Source organism: Acartia tonsa, chromosome 3 (assembly GCF_053477335.1).
Source record: "Acartia tonsa isolate MP-2025a chromosome 3, ASM5347733v1, whole genome shotgun sequence".
In the NCBI taxonomy this organism is placed as follows: Eukaryota; Metazoa; Arthropoda; class Copepoda; order Calanoida; family Acartiidae; genus Acartia; species Acartia tonsa.
The window spans coordinates 57,999,453-58,024,302 of NC_137262.1; the positions used below are offsets into that span (position 1 = coordinate 57,999,453).

General features: G+C 33.7%; 1 protein-coding gene across 1 annotated transcript in view; it reads right to left on the minus strand.

The window, feature by feature from the left end:
• Positions 1-1,443: 1,443 nt before the first annotated feature.
• Positions 1,444-24,850, minus strand: part of LOC145314668 (uncharacterized) — a 64,730-nt gene continuing 41,323 nt past the window's right edge. The window contains exons 9-18 of the mRNA XM_080154672.1: positions 17,683-17,756; positions 17,224-17,301; positions 16,928-16,988; positions 16,446-16,509; positions 8,617-8,703; positions 5,155-5,271; positions 3,644-3,777; positions 3,223-3,295; positions 2,104-2,208; positions 1,444-1,634 (exon numbers count right to left, since the gene is read on the minus strand). Of these exons, the coding sequence (XP_080010798.1) occupies positions 1,461-1,634; positions 2,104-2,208; positions 3,223-3,295; positions 3,644-3,777; positions 5,155-5,271; positions 8,617-8,703; positions 16,446-16,509; positions 16,928-16,988; positions 17,224-17,301; positions 17,683-17,756 (967 nt within the window). The 3' untranslated portion in view covers positions 1,444-1,460. The remainder of the gene's footprint in view (positions 1,635-2,103; positions 2,209-3,222; positions 3,296-3,643; positions 3,778-5,154; positions 5,272-8,616; positions 8,704-16,445; positions 16,510-16,927; positions 16,989-17,223; positions 17,302-17,682; positions 17,757-24,850) is intronic.

A 24,850-nucleotide genomic window follows, 5' to 3' on the forward strand; every position in this document is an offset into this window, starting at 1 on the left:
CATATAGCATCACTTGTTTATTTTAGCTGACCATATACATTAAGTTAGCAATGCAGGGAGTGGACAATGGACCATAAATCTAAATAGAATCTAGAAGAAAAAGTTGCAGATGACATTGAACATTAATTTATCTGAAATCCACCATATTGTAATAGTATATTTCAATGGATTATTACTCTAATACAGTAAAACTTGTAGCTGGCTAAAATAACGATCCACCTCCTTTACCCCATCTCCTCCTTTGGAATGAAAGACCTGACCAATAAATGTCAATATTAGCAACCTAAATTGACGACAATTTTTCCTCTGTCATAGTATCCACATAAATTCTATATCCAATTTTTATTTCTCCTTTTTTAGTTAGTTTGACTTTTCCAAAGCGTTTGATAGCGCACCCCCTAGTTGTAGAGTAGTTGTAATACAAACATAGTTGGTTTTTCTTCATTTTTTATTTATTTAAAGTAACACAATTAAACAAAAAAAACAAAAAAATGCAAAGGTTAAGTGTAGTTAATTACAATAGTACAATATATCAGCTAGGCTTGTGTAATGTTTTAGACCCCCAACTTTTAAACAAGGATGACAGCATTCATAAGTAACAAAGCTTTTAAAAATATGAATAGACAAACAGACGAAGTGACTTGTATCATTTGTCTTTTGTATCATGAGTGACATACCGACGGACAATGTAAGATTTTTGGTAAGTGGTATCTATAAAGAAAGTCAGCAGTCTACCTTAAATAGCAGCCATAACGTTATTGATGTACTGACGGACGAACAGCCAGACAATCTAAATAATAGATTAGCTTCACCACTAAAATAAGAATGAATTTTGTTACTTATAATACAATGAAAATAGGTTCTGTTACTTGAATCAACTTAAAAATAGTTTTAAAACAAAGCAAATTAGAAGCAAAACTGTGAAATAGTTTAAAACAAATAAGAGACCAAAACTTTGTGGAAAAGAAAAATATTTGTCAATGACCCAGAAAGTAAAGTAAACCTTATTGCTTTAAACAAAACTTTTTTCAAGGCTCGGCAGCCGCAGCTAATCCTTATATTAAAACCGTTTGTAAGCCTTGAAAATATTTTTGAAAAAATTGAATTGCCTATTTGGCTCAGGTTTGGATTTTCAACTGATTTCTAAAATTGTAAAAGGTTGATTTTCCTAAAGCTTACGCGCGGCTGCCGAGCCCTGACTTTTTTTGTTTGTTTGTTCATATCCAACTAGATAGTAAACACGTTTTAAGCTCAAAGAAAGTTATAAGTTTTGTTCCAGATGAACTTACAAAAATACTAATGTACCCTATTGGTTTATTCTTCACATTATATGTTGGTGAATTCCCTTAAAGTGCTCAGTGAGCAATGAAACCCAAAAAAAGGAAAGGGAAGGTTTTCTGTCATCAACTAGGTACTTTAAAGGAAACCACCTTTACGTTTTACAATTTATACAATTTGCATCATTCAGGTTTGATTGTTTCTCCTTTGACAAAATTCATGAGCAGTGGGAGAACCTTGACATCTCCTTTCTGCTGGGCCAAGTGTTTCTCAATACTCCTGGCTATATCCCCCTGCTCCCTGCGCTCTGACTTGCTCATCTTGTGTGGCATTATCTCACCCATGGAGATTAGGCCCCTAAAGTTTTAATAAGGATACTTATTTTCTTGGAATTTTGCAATATTTTTTTTTGTATTGTTTTAATCTTTCTTTTGCTCAGTATGGATTCAAAACCGATTAATATCCGCTGGATTAGAACCTGTCATCAGCTATACAGACAATTATTCAGGAATATTAAATTAATTAATAATGTTATTTTGACTACTAGCTGTTGCACTCCTAGCATCTAGTAACTCTGTATTCGAAGCGGGAGAGAATTGGCAAAAAATAGTATAAAACCATCTCAGGAACTAAGCAAAGCAGCTTCCATTATCGGTTCCGTGGTTAGCGAGATCTTGACTGTCATATTTGAATTTTGCGAGTTTTATTTTACTTTGTGATAACCGGATTAAATCCTGAAATTTTTTTATCTAAATTTTCATCATGTAATTTAAAGATTATTGTTGATAAAGGTTGTGACAAATAAATCAAAATCGAGTATCCTTTCCTTCGGCCACGTTGAGCTTTAACAATATTGTCCGCACTATATCTTCCTCTGTACACGTTGCCTTGGTTCCTTTTTCTGAGGCTGGGTGGTTTACTTAGCTCCTCCTAGATACATAGATAATTAGATAGAAAGATAGATAGATAGATAGATAGACTATTTCTTCCTCAGCTCTGTACACGTTGCCTTGGTTCCTTTTTCTTAGGCTGGGTGGTTTACTTAGCTCCTCCTACATAGATAGATAATTAGAGAATTAGATAGATAGATAAACTAGTTCTTTCTTTGTACACGTTACCCTGGTTCCGTTTTCTTAGGCTGGGTGGTTTACTTAGCTCCTCCTAGATAGATGGATAGTTAGATAGATAGATAGACTATTTCTTCCTCTGTACACGTTACCCTGGTTCCGTTTTCTCAGGCTGGGTGGTTTACTTAGCTCCTCCTAGATACATAGATAGATAGAAAGAAAGAAAGAAAGATAGATAGATAGACTATTTCTTCCTCTGTACACGTTACCCTGGTTCCGTTTTCTTAGGCTGGGTGGTTTACTTATAGGTAGATAGATGGATGGATAGCAAAATGGATAGACAGAAAGATTGATAGATAAAGAAGTTCTTCCTCTGTACACGTTACCCATGTATATATTGATGGATGGATGAATTGTTGAATAAAATGAATGAATAAATAGATGTATGGATGATTGGATGGATAGATAGATGGGTGAATAGATGGTAGGATGTATGGATTGATGAATAAATAAATGGATAAATAGATGTATGGATGATTGGATGGATGGATGAATAGATGGATTAGTAGATGGATGAATAGATTGATGAGTTGATGGCTGGATAGATAAATGAATAGATGGATGGATGGATGGATAGATGGACGGTTAGATAAATAAAACAGTTACATAAATTTGCATACCTATTACCTAATGCGCAGGAGAAATTATATGAGTTTCAACACACAAATAAATACATAGATAGATAGACAAACAGATATACAGATAGGTATACCTTATGTCCAGGAGAATTAATATGAGCTTCTAGAATAGGTTCACTTGCAGGTATGGCGTCAATGTGGATAGATAGAAAGATTGACAGATAGATAGATAGGTATACCTTATGTCCAGGTGAATTAATATGAGCTTCAAGAATTGGTTCACTTGCAAGAATGACGTCACAAAGCTCACATCTAAAAAATTGAAAATGAATAAATAAATCATAATTAAATAATAACTTTTCTTTAAAAGGTTAGCAGTTATTACTATGGGTAAATCGTACCTAACTGTTACAGGAATCATGATGCAAGGTTTGAAGTCGATAGGACAATTCTAACATGCATAAATAAACGACGAGAGCTAACATATACGAATAGCCGGTCGTACGGACAGACCTTAATTAGATAAAAGCTTCGCTTTTAAAAATCATTAGTTATATTAAGAAAATGTAATTTGAGAAGTTTGTGTTCTAGTTATTTTAGAGTCAATTTACCTAAATGTATTGAACGTTGACTTTCGGAAAGTATGAAAGATTAACTTACTTGTAGGTGCCAGGTTTGAATCCCTTGGGTTTAACCACAATGGTGACATGAGGCGGGGGCCAGGAATTGGAGTTCCCCCCATCTTCCTCCCCGGGCTGCTCGTCCATTTCTATCTCTCCATTCTCCAACTTTACCTGGAACAATACAGTAAAACACTAGAGGGAGAAAGGGTAAATAACTGTATCTCCCCATCGCAACCACCTTGTGCCACCTTTCTATTAGGTCATTGAAAATCAACCAATGGTGTCGCTTATAATAACACAGCCAAGAAGCAATTTAGAAGCAGACGAAAAATGTCATTGAAAAGGGAAGGGATGTATAATCCAGACAACTTACTGCCCCAAGGGATGGAGATCATTTTCGTCTACAAGCAATTTGCTTTCTGCTCCTTCGTAGAGACTCGGCAGTGTTCAAATTTACGAAGCTATTGGCTGATTTCAGATATTCAATACAAAATTGGGAGAGGGTCCCCGCCCTGTGGGCAAAGTTACGGACAGAGCTCATACCCACCTCAATTTGTTTACTTTATTCCTGGGACAAAAAGGGTGGCTTTCTGTTTGTTTGTTATTGTTAATATACCTGGACCCAAAATAGCTTCAATCCCCTCCTTATTTTGAATTAGTTTTTAAAAAGGGGGATTTTGATAGGTTATTTTAGGTCAGGTTGTGTTATATTGGGTTAGGTGATTGTCCTACAGGGTTAGGCAATTGGTCCCGTATGGTTAGAGTCTCCAGCAGGGGTTAGAAAAAAAACGAAGAATCGCCCCTTAAGGAGCATTGCCACGAAAGGGACGGGACTATACAGAAATGATGTTTTGTTAAGGATAGAAATTTTTTTAAAAAACTCATTTTGATATTTAAAAATATTAAAAATAAAATATCTCATTTTAAAATGAAATTGGAAGCTTTTATAATTCTAAAATAACCAAATATGTTACATTTATAAAATTTTATATTAAATTAACTTATATAAATCATATTAATACTTAGAATCTAACAAATATTAAAAATAAAAAAAAACCAGACTATTATTTTCTCGTATTCATTCGAATCCGGTGGATAGGAACCGGTTCTCATCCATACGAAAAAACTATGTCTAGCATCGTATTATATCCAGCTTTCTACGAATATAGAATGTACAATCATAAGATTAAAACCAGTTTTTTTTAGCCGTTGCCTTCGGCACCTCGGGGCTAAAAAAACTGGTTTTAATCTCATAATTGTACTTTCTATATCCACGGAAAGCCGTTTATAATACGATGCGAGAAATAACTATTATTGAACGATTTTTTTTGTATAGAATGACGTCATTCTATATAAATTAGTGTTTTTAAAAAGAATATCTTTAAATGCACAACGCATTTTAAAGAACAAAAGAATTAATGAACCAATAGAGATAAAAAAAATTATTGGTAAAAAAAGTCTGGACACTGCTATTTTTTTACTGTAAGTCCCCAATGTTTTAAGCCAACGAATTAGAGAAAGTGTTTTTATTTGGAAATAAGTCATTACCTTTAAATCTGCTAGGCAAGCTGCCATGCCTTGTTCCGCGATTTTAACTGATTTGTTGGCCGCCTTGCCGCTTGCCAGCACTACGTTCATGGCATCCAGCGCCTTCTGTTGAGCTTCCTGAAGGTTTTAATCAATGTCTTTAAGGTTTATATTTCAAATTATCTGCCCCCCCCCCTTACAGGTGTTGGGATCGGGAAAAAAATCATGATAGAGAATACAATATTGGTGGAGGAGTAGTTATTTATCTATTAATGAAAGTGCTCAAATAAGTATTCCAAATATTTCATGGCATCCAGCGCCTTCTGTTGAGCTACCTAAAATTTTAATTTATGTTATTTAAGGGGTGGATACATTCTATTAACGTCCTCCTCCCATAAAGGGGTGTTAGGGTCGCGAAAAAAATCAAGATAGGGGTATCCTTAAGTAAAAAAATAGAATATCTGTTTGTGTGTGTGTGTGTATGTATGAGTGTACAGAAGTATCTTACTAACCACTGAACCAACATGCTTCTACTTTACTATGTAGCTTTTCATAGGGAAGGTTTGTAACTATTTCGGGGGAGGGTACCACCAATCTCCCTAGGGGAAATTGCCCTTAGAAAAAAATATCTTTACTTTTTCTTTTAAAAATAATCTTTAACTTTAATTGTTTAATGTAAACATCTTTTTATTTGTCTTACAAATGACATTAAACTTGGATAAAAGAGCAAAATTATGCTTCAAGACAAACATAGTTAACTTTTCTACAAAAACTAAAAATTAAAAAGGCACTCCTTGAGACTTTTACCTATTTAATTTTAAAAATTTATTTTTAGTTCTATAATTTTTCCATAAAATAATGCCTATACAGAGATCTATGTAGGTACTCAATATCAATATGAAAATTAGTTTTTGAGATCTTACTGCACACACCAGGACAACCAACTACTTAGTTTATTTTGTATTGCCATACTGTGCAAAGGTTGCTTACAAAACCCTTTGAGAGATAGGAAACAGGGAATAGAATTAAGTATAAAGTCAGGTAGATTTTTTACATTTTTAGTCATTGAGCATTTAGTTGTTTGATAAACTAGCGGCTACGCTTTTAGAAGCCTCTAGGGCACTTAAGGTAGAAGGGGAAAAGTCGACCTCATCCCATTTAAGATTTAAAGAAAGAGTAAAATATTTTTTTTTGGGGGGGGGTGAAGACACCCTCCCCAAAAATAGTTTAAAACCTTCCCAGGACCTATAAGAAGCTTCACTGTAAAGGAGAACAATATCGGTTCAGCGGTTTGCGAGATCCTTTGGGACAGACAAAAAACGCTTACTACTTTATATGATAGGATATAAAAATTAAATCATCAATTACATAAGCCAACTTATATTAGGCTAAGTACCTAGTATATTTTGTTGTAATAAACTTTGATAGAATGTTATCAAAAATATTTAATTATAAGTGAAGATTCAATTTATTTCTGAATGTCCGTCTATTTGTCTGTAAGATAATTTGGAGAAATTAAAATGCTTGACAATTAAAAAAATAAGATACCATAATTAATGAGCATCTACTCTATTATTAACAGTTCTTGTCTGCCTGTTAATTTATCATGAATGCTTTCACCTTGTTATGTATCTATAATACAAAGTAGAAACATGCCTGTCTGTCTGTCTGAAGGTTAAGATCTCAGTAACCGCTGAACCGTTTGGGTTCTACTCAATTAGGTTCCAAATTTTTTTTTTCAATTACCTCTTGGGGCAAATCCCCTAGAGGCTAGGGATTGTATAATTTGTCTTCCTTTATTGAAAATCTTGAAAGTGCTTGTTTACTACTAAACCCTTTGAGCAAATATAAAGTTGTAATTAATACAACTAGCATTTGCATTAAATGGGTACTTCATGTGTCCAAACATAACAACAATCATTCGAGTTTTTATAAGGTAAAATATAATTTGTTCAACAATTGAGACCCGTACCGAAAAGCTTTGATAATTATTTTATTGTTAAAATTTATTTCTTTTTACATTTTAAACTTTGAGCGATGATTCCTGAGATAGTTAGGTACAGTTTTAAAAGAGTGGCAACTGATTCTCACTTTATAATACGCTTAGATACCTCAACATCAACGAAAAATAGGCTAAAATTGGTTTTTAACTGTTTTATAGAAATAATATCTTCATATAAGTTAGCTAGAGCAAACGGAGATAATTTGTTTGATATTCCCTAGGTAGAAATATAATAATATATGTATCTAGTAATTAACTAATATTCTACATTAATTGATATATTATTACATTAATGTTGCACCAGATTTTCATGTATTTTTTATTAAAAAAAAAAATGCATAATACAAGGATCAATATGTCCATCAGTAGAGCTATAAGTTTTTCATAGTTAAATTCAATAAAACTGAAATAAAATGCAAATTCATTCAGTGTTTCAAAAAATTTTAAATCCTTGCAAAAGCAAGTAAGTAATTAGCTATAATTCGCATCTTGTTATCGACAATTTTATGCGGATATTAAAATAAAAAAAATTAAGTATAAAGCAGGTTTTGTTAGCCCCCGTGGGGCTAAATGCCCGGAATAACAAAACAATACTAATTTTATGTTTTTATTTTAATATTTGTGGAAAATTGTCAGAAATACGAAGTTAAGCTATACATAATTTTTTAGTTTGGCAGAGAACCGGTTCTAATCTAGCAGATATTAATCTATTTCGAAGCAATTTTGGAAAAAACATTACATAATTTTCACGAGAACAAAGAAAGGTGAGATAATAATCTGGTTATAAAAAGTTAATTCTGTCTAGAGAAAATTTATTAAGACAAGGAAAAAATCACTAATTAAATTTCTTCGTAATACTGTATTATAATTAGCAAAGCTACCCTAGAATTCACTTTGTCTGTCTGTCCGACAGTATGTCCGTAACGCTATAGGAAAATTTGATGTTCTCAATTAATATTTCAGATAGAAAGCTGAAATTATTGTGAAGATTCTCTTTCCCAATTTGCATCCTGCTTATAATTTACTTGATCAATCGTTTTGTCATTCATAATTTTTAAATATAGATATTTTTAAACATAAAAAGGTTTCATAACTTAATTCTTGATCTATACACAATGAACATCTCCTCTTTAAATCCCCTTTTCCGTATTTTCTGTGCTTTGCTACTATAGATGTTGTCATCCTTGTTACTATTTTTCTCATTATATTACTTTTATAAGAAATGTATAATAGTTTTAATTCACACAAAAGGTTAATTATTTCCAATCTACTTGAGACAGTTAAGTCGACATGTAACGGAGTAATAACAAGTAATTTATTTGTCTAACCGCTGAATGAATATAATAGATTTTTCTTGGGAGATTGGTGGTACTCTCTAAAAATAGTAATAAACTTTTCCATGATCTATGAAAGCTACATTGTAAAGGAGAACCAAATCGGTTCAGCGGTTAGCAAGATTCTGTTACTTTTATAATGATTACCTCATCGTCCAGTCCAGCCATTTCTCCATCTGCCAGGACTCGATCATACTCAGCTCTGGCCCTATCCACTAGCGATTTTGTGTCCTCCTAAAATGAATATTCAAATAATTATTTTCTTCATTTTATAAGTGTTGACGATTTCTATCCAAGGAAAATTTCTTAAAATCAAACTAAAAAATCGTTTAGCGTTTTTTTTAAAGTTATGGAATGTGGTTAGAGCCCCCCGCAGGAGCCTGATATAGGAGAAAAGCAGCTGTGAAAATACAACGAAATCCGCTGCTTAGTTTTCTTTCCATAATCCGTATTTAATATTTATCATATGTATACTTCCTACTTACATTATTCATGATAGAATAAGTACAGAAAAAAGTACAAAAATATTTTTATAACTGAAAATAAGCATTATCATAATATTCACAAACTATTTTCATCTGATAATATAAGTATTATACTGTACTGTAATGAAAAAAAAAAGTTTACGATAATATCAGGGATCTAAAAGGATAAGACAATGGACGATAAATTAATTTAATGATTATACAACAGATCTATAGTCTAGATGTATATACTGACAACTACCTCCCTTCCTTTTTTAAAGACCTCTTTTGTCTGCTTCTAAATTAATTTCTGCTACTTAGCTGTGTTAATATAAGCGATGTCGCTTGTTGATTGGTTGGTTTTTAATGACCCAATAAAAAGGTTGCACATTGCACAATGCACAAGGCGGTTGCGGTTGGGAGATACAGTTATATAACCCTTTCTCCCTCTAGTGTTTTACTCTAATGATTATACACAAAAGTTTCCCTGCTCTAAATTACAATTAGAGGTTGAAACGTTTGGACGCTCAACTCAATAAACCAACACATCAAACTTCAATAAAAGCCCCAAAAGTTGTTAAACCAAAGGAAAAGAAAATGTTATTAATAAACAGGCCAATGTCCCCACCCTCCCTGGATAATATGAATGTATTATTTGGTCTTGAACAGTATACATCATGAATACTAAAACCTTGGGATACGGGCTTGGCAGTTGCTTATTTTTTATGGGCAGCTGGCTGTGGGATAATAAACTATGCAATTAATGGCTTATTGCAGCTGCAGATTGTCCAACTAGAACGCAGCTGACTCAAAGCATCACATTTTTAACAATTAGTCGGCTGTCTTTAGATGTAGATTTTTAAGAAAAGTAAAAATGCTAATTGTTGCCTTACAAAGGAAGGGAAAAAAATAGCTTCACTTGCAGTTGCTAAACTTAATGGTAACAAATCGAAGGTTTTATCATGGAGGGGGGGGGGGGGAGACATGAGACTGTACATTACAATGGTATCCAAAGTTTTATAAACACATGATCTTATTCATTGGTTACTTTAATAGAATTATGATAAGTTGTTTTAAACTAGGTGATGTCCTTAAACCTTTAAACCAATAATTTTAATCTACAGAATAAAAAAGGGTAATGTTGTTTATTATCAAAACCCTAACAATAACTTAGCGAAGCTAACCTAACTCTAACCAAATCTTGGTGAATATAACTTTAGCTAACCAAATCTTTCTAATATTTATCTATAATACAAAGTAGCTTGATGTCTGTCCGTCCGTCCGTCTGAAGCTTAAGATCTCGGTAACCACTGAACCGATCGGATTCTACTCTTCAGGGAATATAACTACTGGTCCTGTGGTGGTTTTAGGCTATTTTTTCGGGGGTGGGACACCCCCAACCCCCCCAAAACAAAAAAACTCCCTCCATTTTTTTTTTTTTAAGAATTTTACGAATTCGTTATTTAATAGCAAAAAATTTTTCCTGCTGGGTAGGTGCGAAAATTTGCGAGCCCTTCTGCTGGGTAAGTAATAGAAGATGTAATTATACCTCTTGTGGCAAAGCCCCTAGAGGCTAGGGGCGACGCCGCTAGTAATAAACAAAAGGATAAGAAAATAAAATAGAAACCCTTTTTTTTACTAAATGTAAAGTAATTTGAGTATGATAAATATGTGTATGTATGTGTATTGTATATTGTATGAGTATTAATTCATGTAATATTTAATGTAGGTAATAATAGGTAATATTCACTAAATATAATTTCTATTATATCATTTTATACTAAAGCAACGTTTTTATTACTTCAACGTAACCCTAGTCATATTAAAAAAGCAGTAAGGATTATTTTGGCTGTCTGATAATATCTTGCTATATACTATTCTGGAAAAGCTTCAAATTGGTCCCATTACTCTTTTATTTAAAGTATAAGTTTAAAATGCTAAGTTTAAGGCTATTTTTCTACCTCCTTCCCTTAAATACAGGTCCCTTAGATGCTAAATCGCAAAGCCACTATAACTGAATAGCACTCTTAATCATAGAGTAGCTATGCTATAAACAAATTTTGTTTTTGGTCCGGACAAGATTAATTTCTCCTGGTAATAGAAATAAGATTAATCCTAATATTACAATACACAACACTTAGGGTGTGCCCTCACATACACATAGTGGTTCTCAGGATAATACAAGTAAGATTAATCCTAATATTACAATACACAACACTTAGGGTGTGCCCTCACATACACATAGTGTTTCTCAGGATAATACAAGTAAGATTAATCCTAATATTACAATACACAACACTTAGGGTGTGCCCTCACATACACATAGTGGTTCTCAGGATAATACAAGTAAGATTAATCCTAATATTACAATACCACAACATTTAGGGTGTGCCCTCACATACACATAGTGTTTCTCAGGATAATACAAGTAAGATTAATCCTAATATTACAATACACAACACTTAGGGTGTGCCCTCACATACACATAGTGGTTCTCAGGATAATACAAGTAAGATTAATCCTAATATTACAATACACAACATTTAGGGTGTGCCCTCACATACACATAGTGTGTCTTAGGATAATAGAAGTAAGATTAATCCTAATATTACAATACACAACATTTAGGGTGTGCCCTCACATACACATAGTGTGTCTTAGGATAATAGAAGTAAGATTAATCCTAATATTACAATACACAACATTTAGGGTGTGCCCTCACATACACATAGTGTGTCTTAGGATAATAGAAGTAAGATTAATCCTAATATTACAATACACAACATTTAGGGTGTGCCCTCACATACACATAGTGTGTCTTAGGATAATAGAAGTAAGATTAATCCTAATATTACAATACACAACATTTAGGGTGTGCCCTCACATACACATAGTGTGTCTTAGGATAATAGAAGTAAGATTAATCCTAATATTACAATACACAACATTTAGGGTGTGCCCTCACATACACATAGTGTGTCTTAGGATAATAGAAGTAAGATTAATCCTAATATTACAATACACAACACTTAGGGTGTGCCCTCACATACACATAGTGTTTCTCAGGAAATAGAAGTAAGATTAATCCTAATATTTCAATACACAACACTTAGGGTGTGCCCTCACATACACATAGTGTTTCTCAGGAAATAGAAGTAAGATTAATCCTAATATTTCAATACACAACACTTAGGGTGTGCCCTCACATACACATAGTGTTTCTCAGGATAATAGAAGTAAGATTAATCCTAATATTACAATATACAACACTTAGGGTGTGGCCTCACATACACATAGTGTTTCTCAGGATAATAGAAGTAAGATTAATCCTAATATTACAATAAACAACACTTACGGTGGGCCTTCACTTCAACAAAATATCATATCCACATCAGGGAGGAAGGGACCATTGATCTATTTATTACACTAGTCCCCAAAGTTTTTATAAAAATATTTTCTAATTTACTGGCTTCACATTTCAGAGTTTTGATTGGTTCATCATTGATCAAGTAGAGTGTTCAACTGTTTCAACAAAAAATAGTAATGTTCTGGCGGGGTAATGTTGTGTATCATCATTGGGGATGTCAACCAATTTATTAGCCATTGTCTTATTCCTTTCGATTCGCAAAGTTTAAAATTCGCAATTTACGAGGAGATGTTTTTATTTTAAAGAGCAAGGGGGAGGAGTCAGTTTGTGGTGTTGTGATTATATATGCGGTTATGATGACTTAATAAATTGATCTTGATCGTAATTGGTTGCACACTCACAATTAAGACGTTTTTACAATGTTGTTAAATAACAATGAAAACTCTGATTTAAGTAATTTAAGAATACAATAGGTTATACTTGTTCCGTTATGATCTCGGTAAGAATTAGTCCTAGGCTTGGATTAAAACTATTATTATTATACCACCTAATGTTTTTGATAAAAAAAATTGTGGAAACTTTTTATAAATATTAGTAGCGAAGGCCTGACTATTTTATCAACTACTTTACTAAAGTCAAAAGTACATAAATTAATATCAAATACTTTAATTGTAAAATGTTACAAAAAAAATGGATATAAGACAAGATTAGTTTAAATAAAAACTAATGCCTTTTTAAATCGAAAAAAGTTTGCAGTCCTTTTCTGTACAAATATACAAACCCCATAGAAAGCCTACAAACCTACCAGCTAAAAAACATGAAAATCAGACATACTATTTGGGAGATATATAATATCTATGCCTTTTTTAATAGCATAAAAATAGCTAAATTGTACGAAAACCTCTAAAAATCAGAGAGAGAGGGGACAATGGACTGTTTAATACACTGGTCCTCAAAGATTTATAATAAATATAACAAAGTTTTATTATCCGTTGCCTTAACAATTTTGGGGACATTAGTTAATTTTGATTGGTTGGTTAATTAAGTTGAGTATTAAAACGTTACAACCACAAATTACATTTACAAAAGGGGTAATTTTGTGTATCATCATTTGGGGATGTACATCAATTTGATTTATCCCTTCGTACCCCTGTCCAAAATTACATGTTTCCTTACTCTCTTACTTGTATGTTTTTTACTATGACACAATACAACTTTGATTAATATACATTATCATTATATAAAGTAAATATATAATACTAGAGTTGGGCTCAATATAATTATCTTGCTATTGGCTGGGTTTATTCAATATTTTGTTTACTTTCTTTTGGTTATCTGAATTCTGACTATTAACCCTATTCTTCCATTATCTTCTCCCTGACGATTTCTTTCTTTAAACTATTTTAGAATCTTAATATCTTTTATTTCAAATAATCGTCCTGAAAGGGTTAAAATGTTTAGTTCAATATCTGACCACATTACGCACGTATTGCTAGTATCAAATTATTTAAAAACTAAGTTTTCTTTTATTTACTATATTATAAATTAAAATTTTCTGTTTTATGGATAGAAATTTAATACTTCAATATAATTCAAATAGCAACATGAAATAAAAAAAATGAATTTATTCTTAATACAGTAAAATAATGGGTCTTATCGTTCTGGTTAATGAGAGTTTATTACGGATTATTTGAGCACTATGAGTGTTAAACATTTATCGCTTGGAAAACTTGAGCTCATATATAGACATTTATTTCCTATATAGATATGTCATGGATCTTGATGCAATAAAGTAGGCTGTTTTGTAAATGTTAAAAAATGGAAGATTTCATTAAACAAAAGTTTCCGCAAATATAAGTATTAAATAAAGTATTTATTCATTATTATCATTATATAAAGTAAATATACACGTATTACTGTTGTTAAAAATATAATAATATTCTTTCATAAAGCCCAAAAAGTATTTCTATTAAGTGAGAATGGTTATGAGATATGACATTGAAATATTGAATTCTACATTGTTAATTGCCGGATTTTAAAATATTAGACTTATTTGGCCTCTATTTTATTATCTTGGCACATTATCTTAAAGTACAAAGATGTACAAGGGGGGTTGGGGTTGGGGGAGGGAGGAAGATTTTACCCCCTAGTTGAAGGTGCCATAGTTCAATGTCATAATTTCTTTTAAAATCAACATTGCACGTCCTTTGCTATGTTTTAGTTAAGCTTTGATGAAATTTATCATTACATTGCAAAATGTTAATTATAGTCTTAATAATAGTTTCTATTATTCTTCATAATTGAAGAGAGAAATTTCAATTATAAACTAAATTATCAAATTACATTTTCCACCAAAACAATCATCTTGCTATTAAAATAACAAGAACAAATATGTGCATTGCATTAGTATCACTTGGAATCTTAAGATATAATACAATAAACAATAACTTTATATACATAAACATTGATTATAGAAAAAAATTTTATTTTGTATGTATATTGAAACTACTGATTAAAAATTTTGAAACATTTAGTTTCAATTACTAATCAAAATTCGGATCAACTGCAGTTCACGGTAAAATATTCTTGGTAACGAATATTTCCCAAAATCTATGAATTTTAAGGGATGCTAGTTGCCAAACGGCTGAACGTACAGATCATACCCGCACACCATTTAAAGCGACATAAGAAGGCCTACAAATAATCTGGAATAGCCAAGATCCAATGATGCACAGGGAAAGCTTCACTGAAGAAAAAACGCGTAAAATAGGTCTTTTTCGCGCATTTGTGTGCACTGCGAGAAAATTATGCATTATTGATTTATGGCTATTCCAAATTATTTGTAGGCCTTCTTATGCAGCTTAAAACATTGTGCGGGAATGATCTGTATGTTCAGCCGTTTGGCAGCTAGCAGCCTTTAAAATTCGATTTTTGGAAATATTCGTTACCAGGAATATTTTACCGTGAACTGCAGTTGATCCCAAAATTCAGTAAAAGTACCCAAAGTTTTAAAGCAAACGAATAAGATAAGTTGTTAAAATAACTTCGGGTGCCAGTTTTATTTACAGGCCAATTTCCCCTCCCTTTCTGGATAAATATGATAAGGAGGTACTTTCCCTCCGGGGCTCTTCTTAATCTTAATTGTCCTAACCTAACTTAATACCTATATGATATAGTTTGTATATGATTAACACAAAGCAGGGCTATTATCTATTTACTAGCGGTTTCGCCCCTAGCCTCTAGGGGCTTTGTCCCAAGAGGTATAATTACATATTTTATTACTCCACCACTATTTTAAATAATTTTTAAAAAATGGAGGGGGGAGTTTTTGGTTTTTGGAGGGGGTTGGGGGTGTCCCACCCCCCCAAGAAAATAGCATAAAACCACCACAGGACCAGTAGGTATATTCCCTGAAGAGTAGAATCCGATCGGTTCAGTGGTTACCGAGATCTTAAGGGACAGACGGACAGACAGACAGACAGACAGACAGACATCACTCTTCTTTGTATTATAGACTAGCAGATTCGTCCCTAGAAGCATCTAGGGGCAATTAATCTTGAAGACACCCTCCCTGGACATATAAGATGCTGTATTGTAAAGGAGAACAATATCAGTTCCGAGGTTATCGAGATCCTTCGCTACAGACAAAAAAGCTTGCTACTTTATATAATAGGATAGAGAAGATTCGCTAATACCAAAATGTACGTACAAAATATTACGAGAGTAATAATATAAGTACAGAAAAACAAATTAATAGTTATTTCTTTCATCGTATTATAAACCGCTTCCCGCGGATATACAATGTACAATTATAAGATTAAAACTAGTTTTTTTAGCCCCGAGGTGCCGAAGGTTTTTCGTATGGATGAGAACCAGTTCCTATCCACCGGATTCGAATGAATACGAGAAATAGAATTACAGATTCTTGTTAATTAATTTTAAACAATAATGACAATATCTATGAAATATAAAATCAGATCAGACGGTAACTTTAGTATTTTTTACAAACTTCCAGACAGGGTTGATTTTGAATTAATCCGTCAAATTTTTTACAAATTAAGTATTAAAAACCCATATTTTTTTTTACACAATCGGATTTTGTAAATGCCTCGGATTGCAAAGCAACAAACAAATTATAATTTTACCTCTTTCTTTTCTTCTTTAATTTCTTGTTTGATGGTGACGGAAGGGACTGGGGCCCTTCCACCTCTAAAAAGGAACATTCAAAATCAGGGTAGGAAGGTCAATGCAAATAAAACTTTCCTTTTTTAAACAAGTAAAAAAAAACATGCCATAAATAATGGTTTACAATTTGTGTAAATATCAATATATCTTCCATTAATAAAAAGCTTTAAAATATCAAGATGTTTTAAAAATAAAAAGAGTTTTAAAAACCATCACAAAGAAACTAAGCTTTAAAAAGACTTGCCATAATATTACTATGACTTGCTGTTAAACTTGAAGAACGACGGCATGACTATAGCTTTCAGCACCGAAAACTGTCATAAAACTGACAGCAGGAATTTCCGCTCCAATTTTCAGAAGCAACTAGCAAGGCAAATCTATATATTTTAAATGTTTATATTTAATATTGGCACATCCCTCCCTGTTTATAAAAAAAACTTACCTATTAACATGGGAACCGCCTCTACCAAAAGAGCCAACAAAAGATGCGTTTCTACCGCCACCCTGAATTTTCCATGGTGTTCATACAAAACAGCCAAAACAATAATAATAACAAATTGTTGATTTTTTAAAAATTTAGGGACAGTGCTACATTCAACAATATCAAATAGGTCATACTTAATTTTTATTGCACAGCTACTTTACAGAAAAACTTGCAGATTTTAACATTATTCTCCTTTATTAACTTTTGTAAAGTTTTATTGATAAAACTAGTTGTCTGTATTGTATGATAACATTCCTGTGGCCGAGCCCCACCCCTAGCTACACCACCACCTCGGCTCTTGTGCGCACGTAGGTTCTTGTTGTGTTTACTACCTACAAAACATAAAAATACATTTAATACATTATTAGATGTATAATCCAGACAACTACCTGGCCCAAGTGGGATAAACCTTTTTCGTCTGCTAACAAATTGCTTCCTGTTATATTGTAAGAAATCGATTGTGTTTATTTTTCCGACGCTATTAGATGATGTAAAAGAGCCAATACATAATCGTGACAGGGTCCCCGTCCAGATCATATAGATCATGCTCCCTCTATTAATTTCCTTTAATATAAGACAAAACAATACGTCCAACTAAAAAATGAATTTCTAACAAAGATTTGTGTTAATTTCTGACGATAAATTTTAGCCCAAGAAACTCAACTAATTATATACTTGTTAAAAAATTAACAAAAGAAATTTAAAGATATTACCTGCCAAATGTGAAGTAATCATTTCTTGGCTGTTCATTCTAGCATCACATAGTGTACATATGGTTTCTTGTCCCCTAGAAAAATAAGCAATTTAGAGTTACACATTTCCTAGATTCTTACCTATCAATTACCTCATACGGGCGAGGCTACTGACCAAACACCCGGTGTATTAGGTTCAGTAACACCCATCAGACAACCAAATCTTTGGTTGCAAGATCTTTGTCTGGAAGTCCTAACTGTGCATTTCCGCATGTTTTGAGCCAAGGGATTTCTCCTACTCTAACAATTAATGTCGCTCACCTGACTTAGCAGCAGTAGAAACCGTTATTAACGTCTTTAGTTAAGACGCAGTCTTAACGCGAAATTTGAACATATCAGAGTCGAGTGTAAATGTCTTAGATTATACTTTATCATAATAGGAATCTTAATACATGGTTATGATTTAAACATTCCTATATTTCCCTGAGCTTACAAACAAACTAACAAAAGTGTACCCTAGATTAAGAAAAGCTTTGCTTTATAGTATTAATAAAACGTAAATTCATAGTTGTTTTCTTTAAATGTAATAAGCGATATTCTTTTATACATAGAATTTAAAATAGAATTCTCAATAGAAATTTACACAAATATGTGGGTGTTAAAGAGCCTATTTCAAATATATAAAGCATCAAATAAACAAGGATGAAAACATCAATTAAAAAAACTCAGATAATAAAAACATCAAAAAAGTAGGAATACCTAATCTAAATAAGAAACAATATAGAATAAAGAAGTCTAGACATTAAAGACAGTGTTCCTAATTATTTTAATAAATCATTTACAAATTTTAGTATCTAAATGACAAAATAAATATTTATTATGGCGTAATTATAGACAAGAATAACCATGTAAAGTTTGAAATCGATAAGTTGATTCTAACATTCCTAAATTAGTTTTTAGAGCTTTCTCGTAGGGACAAGGACCAAGACTAAATAATGAAAAGCTTCGCATTTAAATGATTCTCGTAACCATTTCAATTCTAAAATATTCACACATTTTCAACCTAACCCTTGAAAATTTTTAGAAATATATCAGATATTTCCGTCGAGTTCTGTTCAGGGAAGGTGAGGACGTTAGACTGTAATTTACACTGGTACCCAAAGTTTATTAACACGTTATCTTATTCGTTGCCTCAAAAACTTTAGACACTTTTTATTGAATTTGAATTTGATTTGTAACAGTTTTGTCTAAACTTTTTCAACAATAAAGGAGGATGTGCTTAAGGACCATTTGGGCAGGGGGGGGGGGTTTACTCGAGAACCCTTAGAGCTAGAGGGAGCTAATTTTGGATTTAAGCTTCTATGGGGCCAAAGTTACTTTTAAAATTATCGTCGACCCCCCACCCCCCCCCAAAAATTTTTTTTTGGGGGGGGGGGGGTAAAAATTTTTTTTATTGCATTTCTCGCCGAATTAGGCAATTTGGAATCATTTGAGACCATGTTATTTTTTTCAAAAATTTTTCGCCTTACAAGCAACCCTGCGGGGGGACTTAGTCATTTTTTTCAAATTCTCGGTTATGAAGGTATATCTTAAATACAGTATGCTACTCTCTTAGTTTTAAAGATAATTGGATGAAATCTTTTTGATTGTGTCACTTATTACCCCAAGTTTTGGTATCTTTAAAAAAAAAACGGCGGCGGGACCGCCGCTCCCGCCGTCCGCCGCCGTTTTCCGTTTTGAAAAAAATAACATGGTTTACTCGAGAACCCTTAGAGCTAGAGGGAGCTAATTTTGGATTTAAGCTTCTATAGGGCCAAAGTTACTTTTAAAATTATCGTCGACCCCCCACCCCCCCCCCATTTTTTTTTTGGGGGGGGGGGGCGGGTGGATTATACTATAGGATGTTTCTAAGAAACGACTTGAGATAAATGGAGCAAACCTTAGGATACAAGTTTTGTAGGCCTATATTTGATTTTAGAATTATCGGTGACCACCCACCCACCCCCAAACCCCTAATATATGAGTTTTGAGTTTATTTTGAAAGATATCAACCTAATTTTTTAAAGAAAACTTTTTTTATTATAACTGAACTAAGTATCCATTACACATTTCATTTTGGGACTTTCCATCTAGGGTCTTGTGGAGCAAAAGACCCCCCAAAACACTAAAAATATGAGTTCTTACCTTATATTTAAATATATCAACCTAATTTTTTTAAAGAAAACTTTTTTAATCTAACTGAACTAAGTATCTAAGTAACCATTACATATTTCATTTTGGGACTTTCCTTCTAGGGGCTAGTGGAGCAAAAGACCCCCCAAAACACTAAAAATATGAGTTCTGACCTTATTTCTAAATATATCAACCTGATTTTGTTTAAAGAAAACATTTCATATAATTGAACTAAGTAACCATTACACATTTCATTTTGCAACTTTCCTTCTAGGGGATTGTGGAGCAAAAGACCCACAAAAAACTAAAAACATTAGTTCTGAGCTTATTTTTGAAGATATCAACCTGATTTTGCTTAAAATAAATAGGATAGCATTTTATATTTGGTATGTCTACCTTTTTTGACAACTGTACTTTTAAGACAAATGTATAATAAAAAAAATAACTGGGCCCATGAAAAGTATTTCAATTTCAGAAATGTTTTAGACATATTCACTATGGCTCGTTTAAGAGTAAGCAAGAGAGTGGTAAGTTATTTAAATAATAAATAGACTTTTTACTTGCTAAGCTACTCTATAATTCCAAAAGTAAGTATGACAGTCTCAAAATTATATTTCTAATTGTCTTTTTTTTGTGGCGGCGGAAAACGGCGGCGGACGGCGGGAGCGGCGGTCCCGCCGCCGTTTTTTTTTATAGATACCAATAGTTGGGGTAATAAGTGACCCATCCCAAAAGATTTCATCCAATTATCTCTAAAACTAAGGGAGTAGCACCCAAAATAGAATTGCTGGTATGTTGTGTGACGAGTCACAACATTTCCCCCCCCCCCTTATCTAATACCTACCTAATATTTTAAGTGTTTTATTTTGGGTGCTACTCCCTTAGTTCATCCAATTATCTCTAAAACTAAGGGAGTAGCACCAAAAATAAAACACTTAGAATATTATGTATTAGATAAGGGGGGGGGGAAATGTGGTGACTTGTCACACGACATACCAGCAATTTTATTTTGGGTGCTACTCCCTTAGTTTTAGAGATAATTGGATGAAATCTTTTAAGATGGGTCACTAATTACCCCAACTATTGGTATCTTTAAAAAAAAATTTTTGAAAAAAATAACATGGTCTCAAATGATTCCAAATTGCCTAATTCGGCGAGAAATGCAATAAAAATTTTTTTTTGTGGCGGCGGAAAACGGCGGCGGACGGCGGGAGCAGCGGTCCCGCCGCCGTTTTTTTTTAAAGATACCAATAGTTGGGGTAATTAGTGACCCATCCCAAAAGATTTCATCCAATTATCTCTAAAACTAAGGGAGAAGCACCCAAAATAAAATTGCTGGTATGTCGTGTGATGAGTCACCACATTTCCCCCCCCCCCTTATCTAATACCTAATATTCTAAATATTTTATTTTGGGTGCTACTCCCTTAGTTTTAGAGATAATTAAATGAAATCTTTTGGGCTGGATCAATAATTACCCCAACTATTGGTATTTTTAAAAACAAACGGCGACGGGACCGCCGTTCCCGCCGTCCGCCGCCGTTTTCCGCCGCCACCAAAAATTTTTTTTATTGCATTTCTCGCTGAATTAGGCAATTTGGAATCATTTGAGACCATGTTATTTTTTTCAAAAATTTTTACCCTTGCAAGCAATACCAATAGTTGGGGTAATTATTGATCCAGCCCAAAACATTTTATCCAATTATCTCTAAAACTAAAGGAGTAGCACCCAAAATAAAACACTTAGAATATTAGGTATTAGATAAGGTGGGGGGGGGGGGGGGGGGGAAATGTGTTGACTCGTCACACGACAAACCAGCAATTTTATTTTGGGTGCTACTCCCTTAGTTTTAGAGAAAATTGGATGAAATCTTTTGGGCTGGGTCACTAATTACCCCAACTATTGGTATCTTTAAAAAAAAAATTTGAAAAAAATAACATGGTCTCAAATGATTCCAAATTGCCTAATTCGGCGAGAAATGCAATAAATTTTTTTTTTTGTGGCGGCGGAAAACGGCGGCGGACGGCGGGAGCGGCGGTCCCGCCGCCGTTTTTTTTTAAAGATACCAATAGTTGGAGTAATTAGTGACCCATCCCAAAAGATTTCATCAAATTATCTCTAATACTAAGGGAGTAGCACCCAAAATAAAATTGCTGGTATGTCGTGTGATGAGTCACAACATTTCCCCCCCCCCTTATCTAATACCTAATATTCTAAGTGTTTTATTTTGGGTGCTACTCCCTTAGTTTTAGAGATAATTGGATAAAATCTTTTGGGCTGGATCACTAATTACCCCAACTATTGGTATCTTTTAAAAAAGACGGCGACGGGACCGCCGCTCCCGCCGCCCGCCGCCCTTTTCCGCCGCCACCAAAAAAAAAATTTTATTGCATTTCTCGCTGAATTAGGCAAATTGGAATCATTTGAGACCATGTTTTTTTTTTCAAATTTTTTTTTTAAAGATACCAATAGTTGGGGAAATTAGTGACCCAGCCCAAAAGATTTCATCCAATTATTATCTCTAAAACTAAGGGAGTAGCACCCAAAATAAAACATTTAGAATATTAGGTATTAGATAAGGGGGGGGGGGGAAATGTGGTGACTCTTCACATGACATACCAGCAATTTTATTTTGGGTGCTACTCCCTTAGTTTTAGAGATAATTGGATGAAATCTTTTGGGATGGGTCACTAATTTCCCCAACTATTGGTATCTTTAAAAAAAAATTTTGAAAAAAATAACATGGTCTCAAATGATTCCAAATTGCCTAATTCGGCGAGAAATGGAATAAAAAAATTTTTTTTGGTGGCGGCGGAAAACGGCGGGAGCGGCGGTACCACCGCCGTTTTTTTTAAAGATACCAATAGTTGGGGTAATTAGTAACCCATCCCAAAAGATTTCATCCAATTATCTCTAAAACTAAGGGAGAAGCACCCAAAATAAAATTGCTGGTATGTCGTGTGAAGAGTCACCACATTTCCCCCCCCCCCCCCTTATCTAATACCTAATATTCTAAATGTTTTATTTTGGGTGCTACTCCCTTAGTTTTAGAGATAATTGAATGAAATCTTTTGGGCTGGGTCACTAATTACCCCAACTACTGGTATCTTTAAAAAAAAACGGCGACGGGACCGCCGTTCCCGCCGCCCGCCGCCGTTTTCCGCCGCCACCAAAAAAATTTTTTATTGCATTTCTCGCTGAATTAGGCAATTTGGAATCATTTGAGACCATGTTATTTTTTTCAAAAATTTTTACCCTTGCAAGCAATACCAATAGTTGGGGTAATTATTGATCCAGCCCAAAAGATTTTATCCAATTATCTCTAAAACTAAAGGAGTAGCACCCAAAATAAAACACTTAGAATATTAGGTATTAGATAAGGGGGGGGGGGGGGGAAATGTGGTGACTCTTCACACGACATACCAGCAATTTTATTTTGGGTGCTACTCATTTAGTTTTAGAGATAATTGGATGAAATCTTTTGGGATGGGTCACTAATTACCCCAACTATTGGTATCTTTAAAAAAAAATTTGAAAAAAATAACATGGTCTCAAATGATTCCAAATTGCCTAATTCGGCGAGAAATGCAATACAAGTTTTTTTTGTGGCGGCGGAAAACGGCGGCGGACGGCGGGAGCAGCGGTCCCGCCGCCGTTTTTTTTTAAAGATACCAATAGTTGGGGTAATTAGTGACCCATCCCAAAAGATTTCATCCAATTATCTCTAAAACTAAGGGAGAAGCACCCAAAATAAAATTGCTGGTATGTCGTGTGATGAGTCACCACATTTCCCCCCCCCTTATCTAATACCTAATATTCTAAATATTTTATTTTGGGTGCTACTCCCTTAGTTTTAGAGATAATTAAATGAAATCTTTTGGGCTGGATCAATAATTACCCCAACTATTGGTATTTTTAAAAACAAACGGCGACGGGACCGCCGTTCCCGCCGTCCGCCGCCGTTTTCCGCCGCCACCAAAAATTTTTTTTATTGCATTTCTCGCTGAATTAGGCAATTTGGAATCATTTGAGACCATGTTATTTTTTTCAAAAATTTTTACCCTTGCAAGCAATACCAATAGTTGGGGTAATTATTGATCCAGCCCAAAACATTTTATCCAATTATCTCTAAAACTAAAGGAGTAGCACCCAAAATAAAACACTTAGAATATTAGGTATTAGATAAGGGGGGGGGGGGGGGGAAATGTGTTGACTCGTCACACGACAAACCAGCAATTTTATTTTGGGTGCTACTCCCTTAGTTTTAGAGAAAATTGGATGAAATCTTTTGGGCTGGGTCACTAATTACCCAACTATTGGTATCTTTAAAAAAAAAATTGAAAAAAATAACATGGTCTCAAATGATTCCAAATTGCCTAATTCGGCGAGAAATGCAATAAAAATTTTTTTTTGTGGCGGCGGAAAACGGCGGCGGACGGCGGGAGCGGCGGTCCCGCCGCCGTTTTTTTTAAAGATACCAATAGTTGGAGTAATTAGTGACCCATCCCAAAAGATTTCATCAAATTATCTCTAATACTAAGGGAGTAGCACCCAAAATAAAATTGCTGGTATGTCGTGTGATGAGTCACAACATTTCCCCCCCCCCTTATCTAATACCTAATATTCTAAATATTTTATTTTGGGTGCTACTCCCTTAGTTTTAGAGATAATTGGATAAAATCTTTTGGGCTGGATCACTAATTACCCCAACTATTGGTATCTTTTAAAAAAGACGGCGGCGGGACCGCCGCTCCCGCCGCCCGCCGCCGTTTTCCGCCGCCACCAAAAAAAAAATTTTATTGCATTTCTCGCTGAATTAGGCAAATTGGAATCATTTGAGACCATGTTTTTTTTTTCAAATTTTTTTTTTAAAGATACCATTAGTTGGGGAAATTAGTGACCCAGCCCAAAAGATTTCATCCAATTATTATCTCTAAAACTAAGGGAGTAGCACCCAAAATAAAACATTTAGAATATTAGGTATTAGATAAGGGGGGGGGGGGGAAATGTGGTGACTC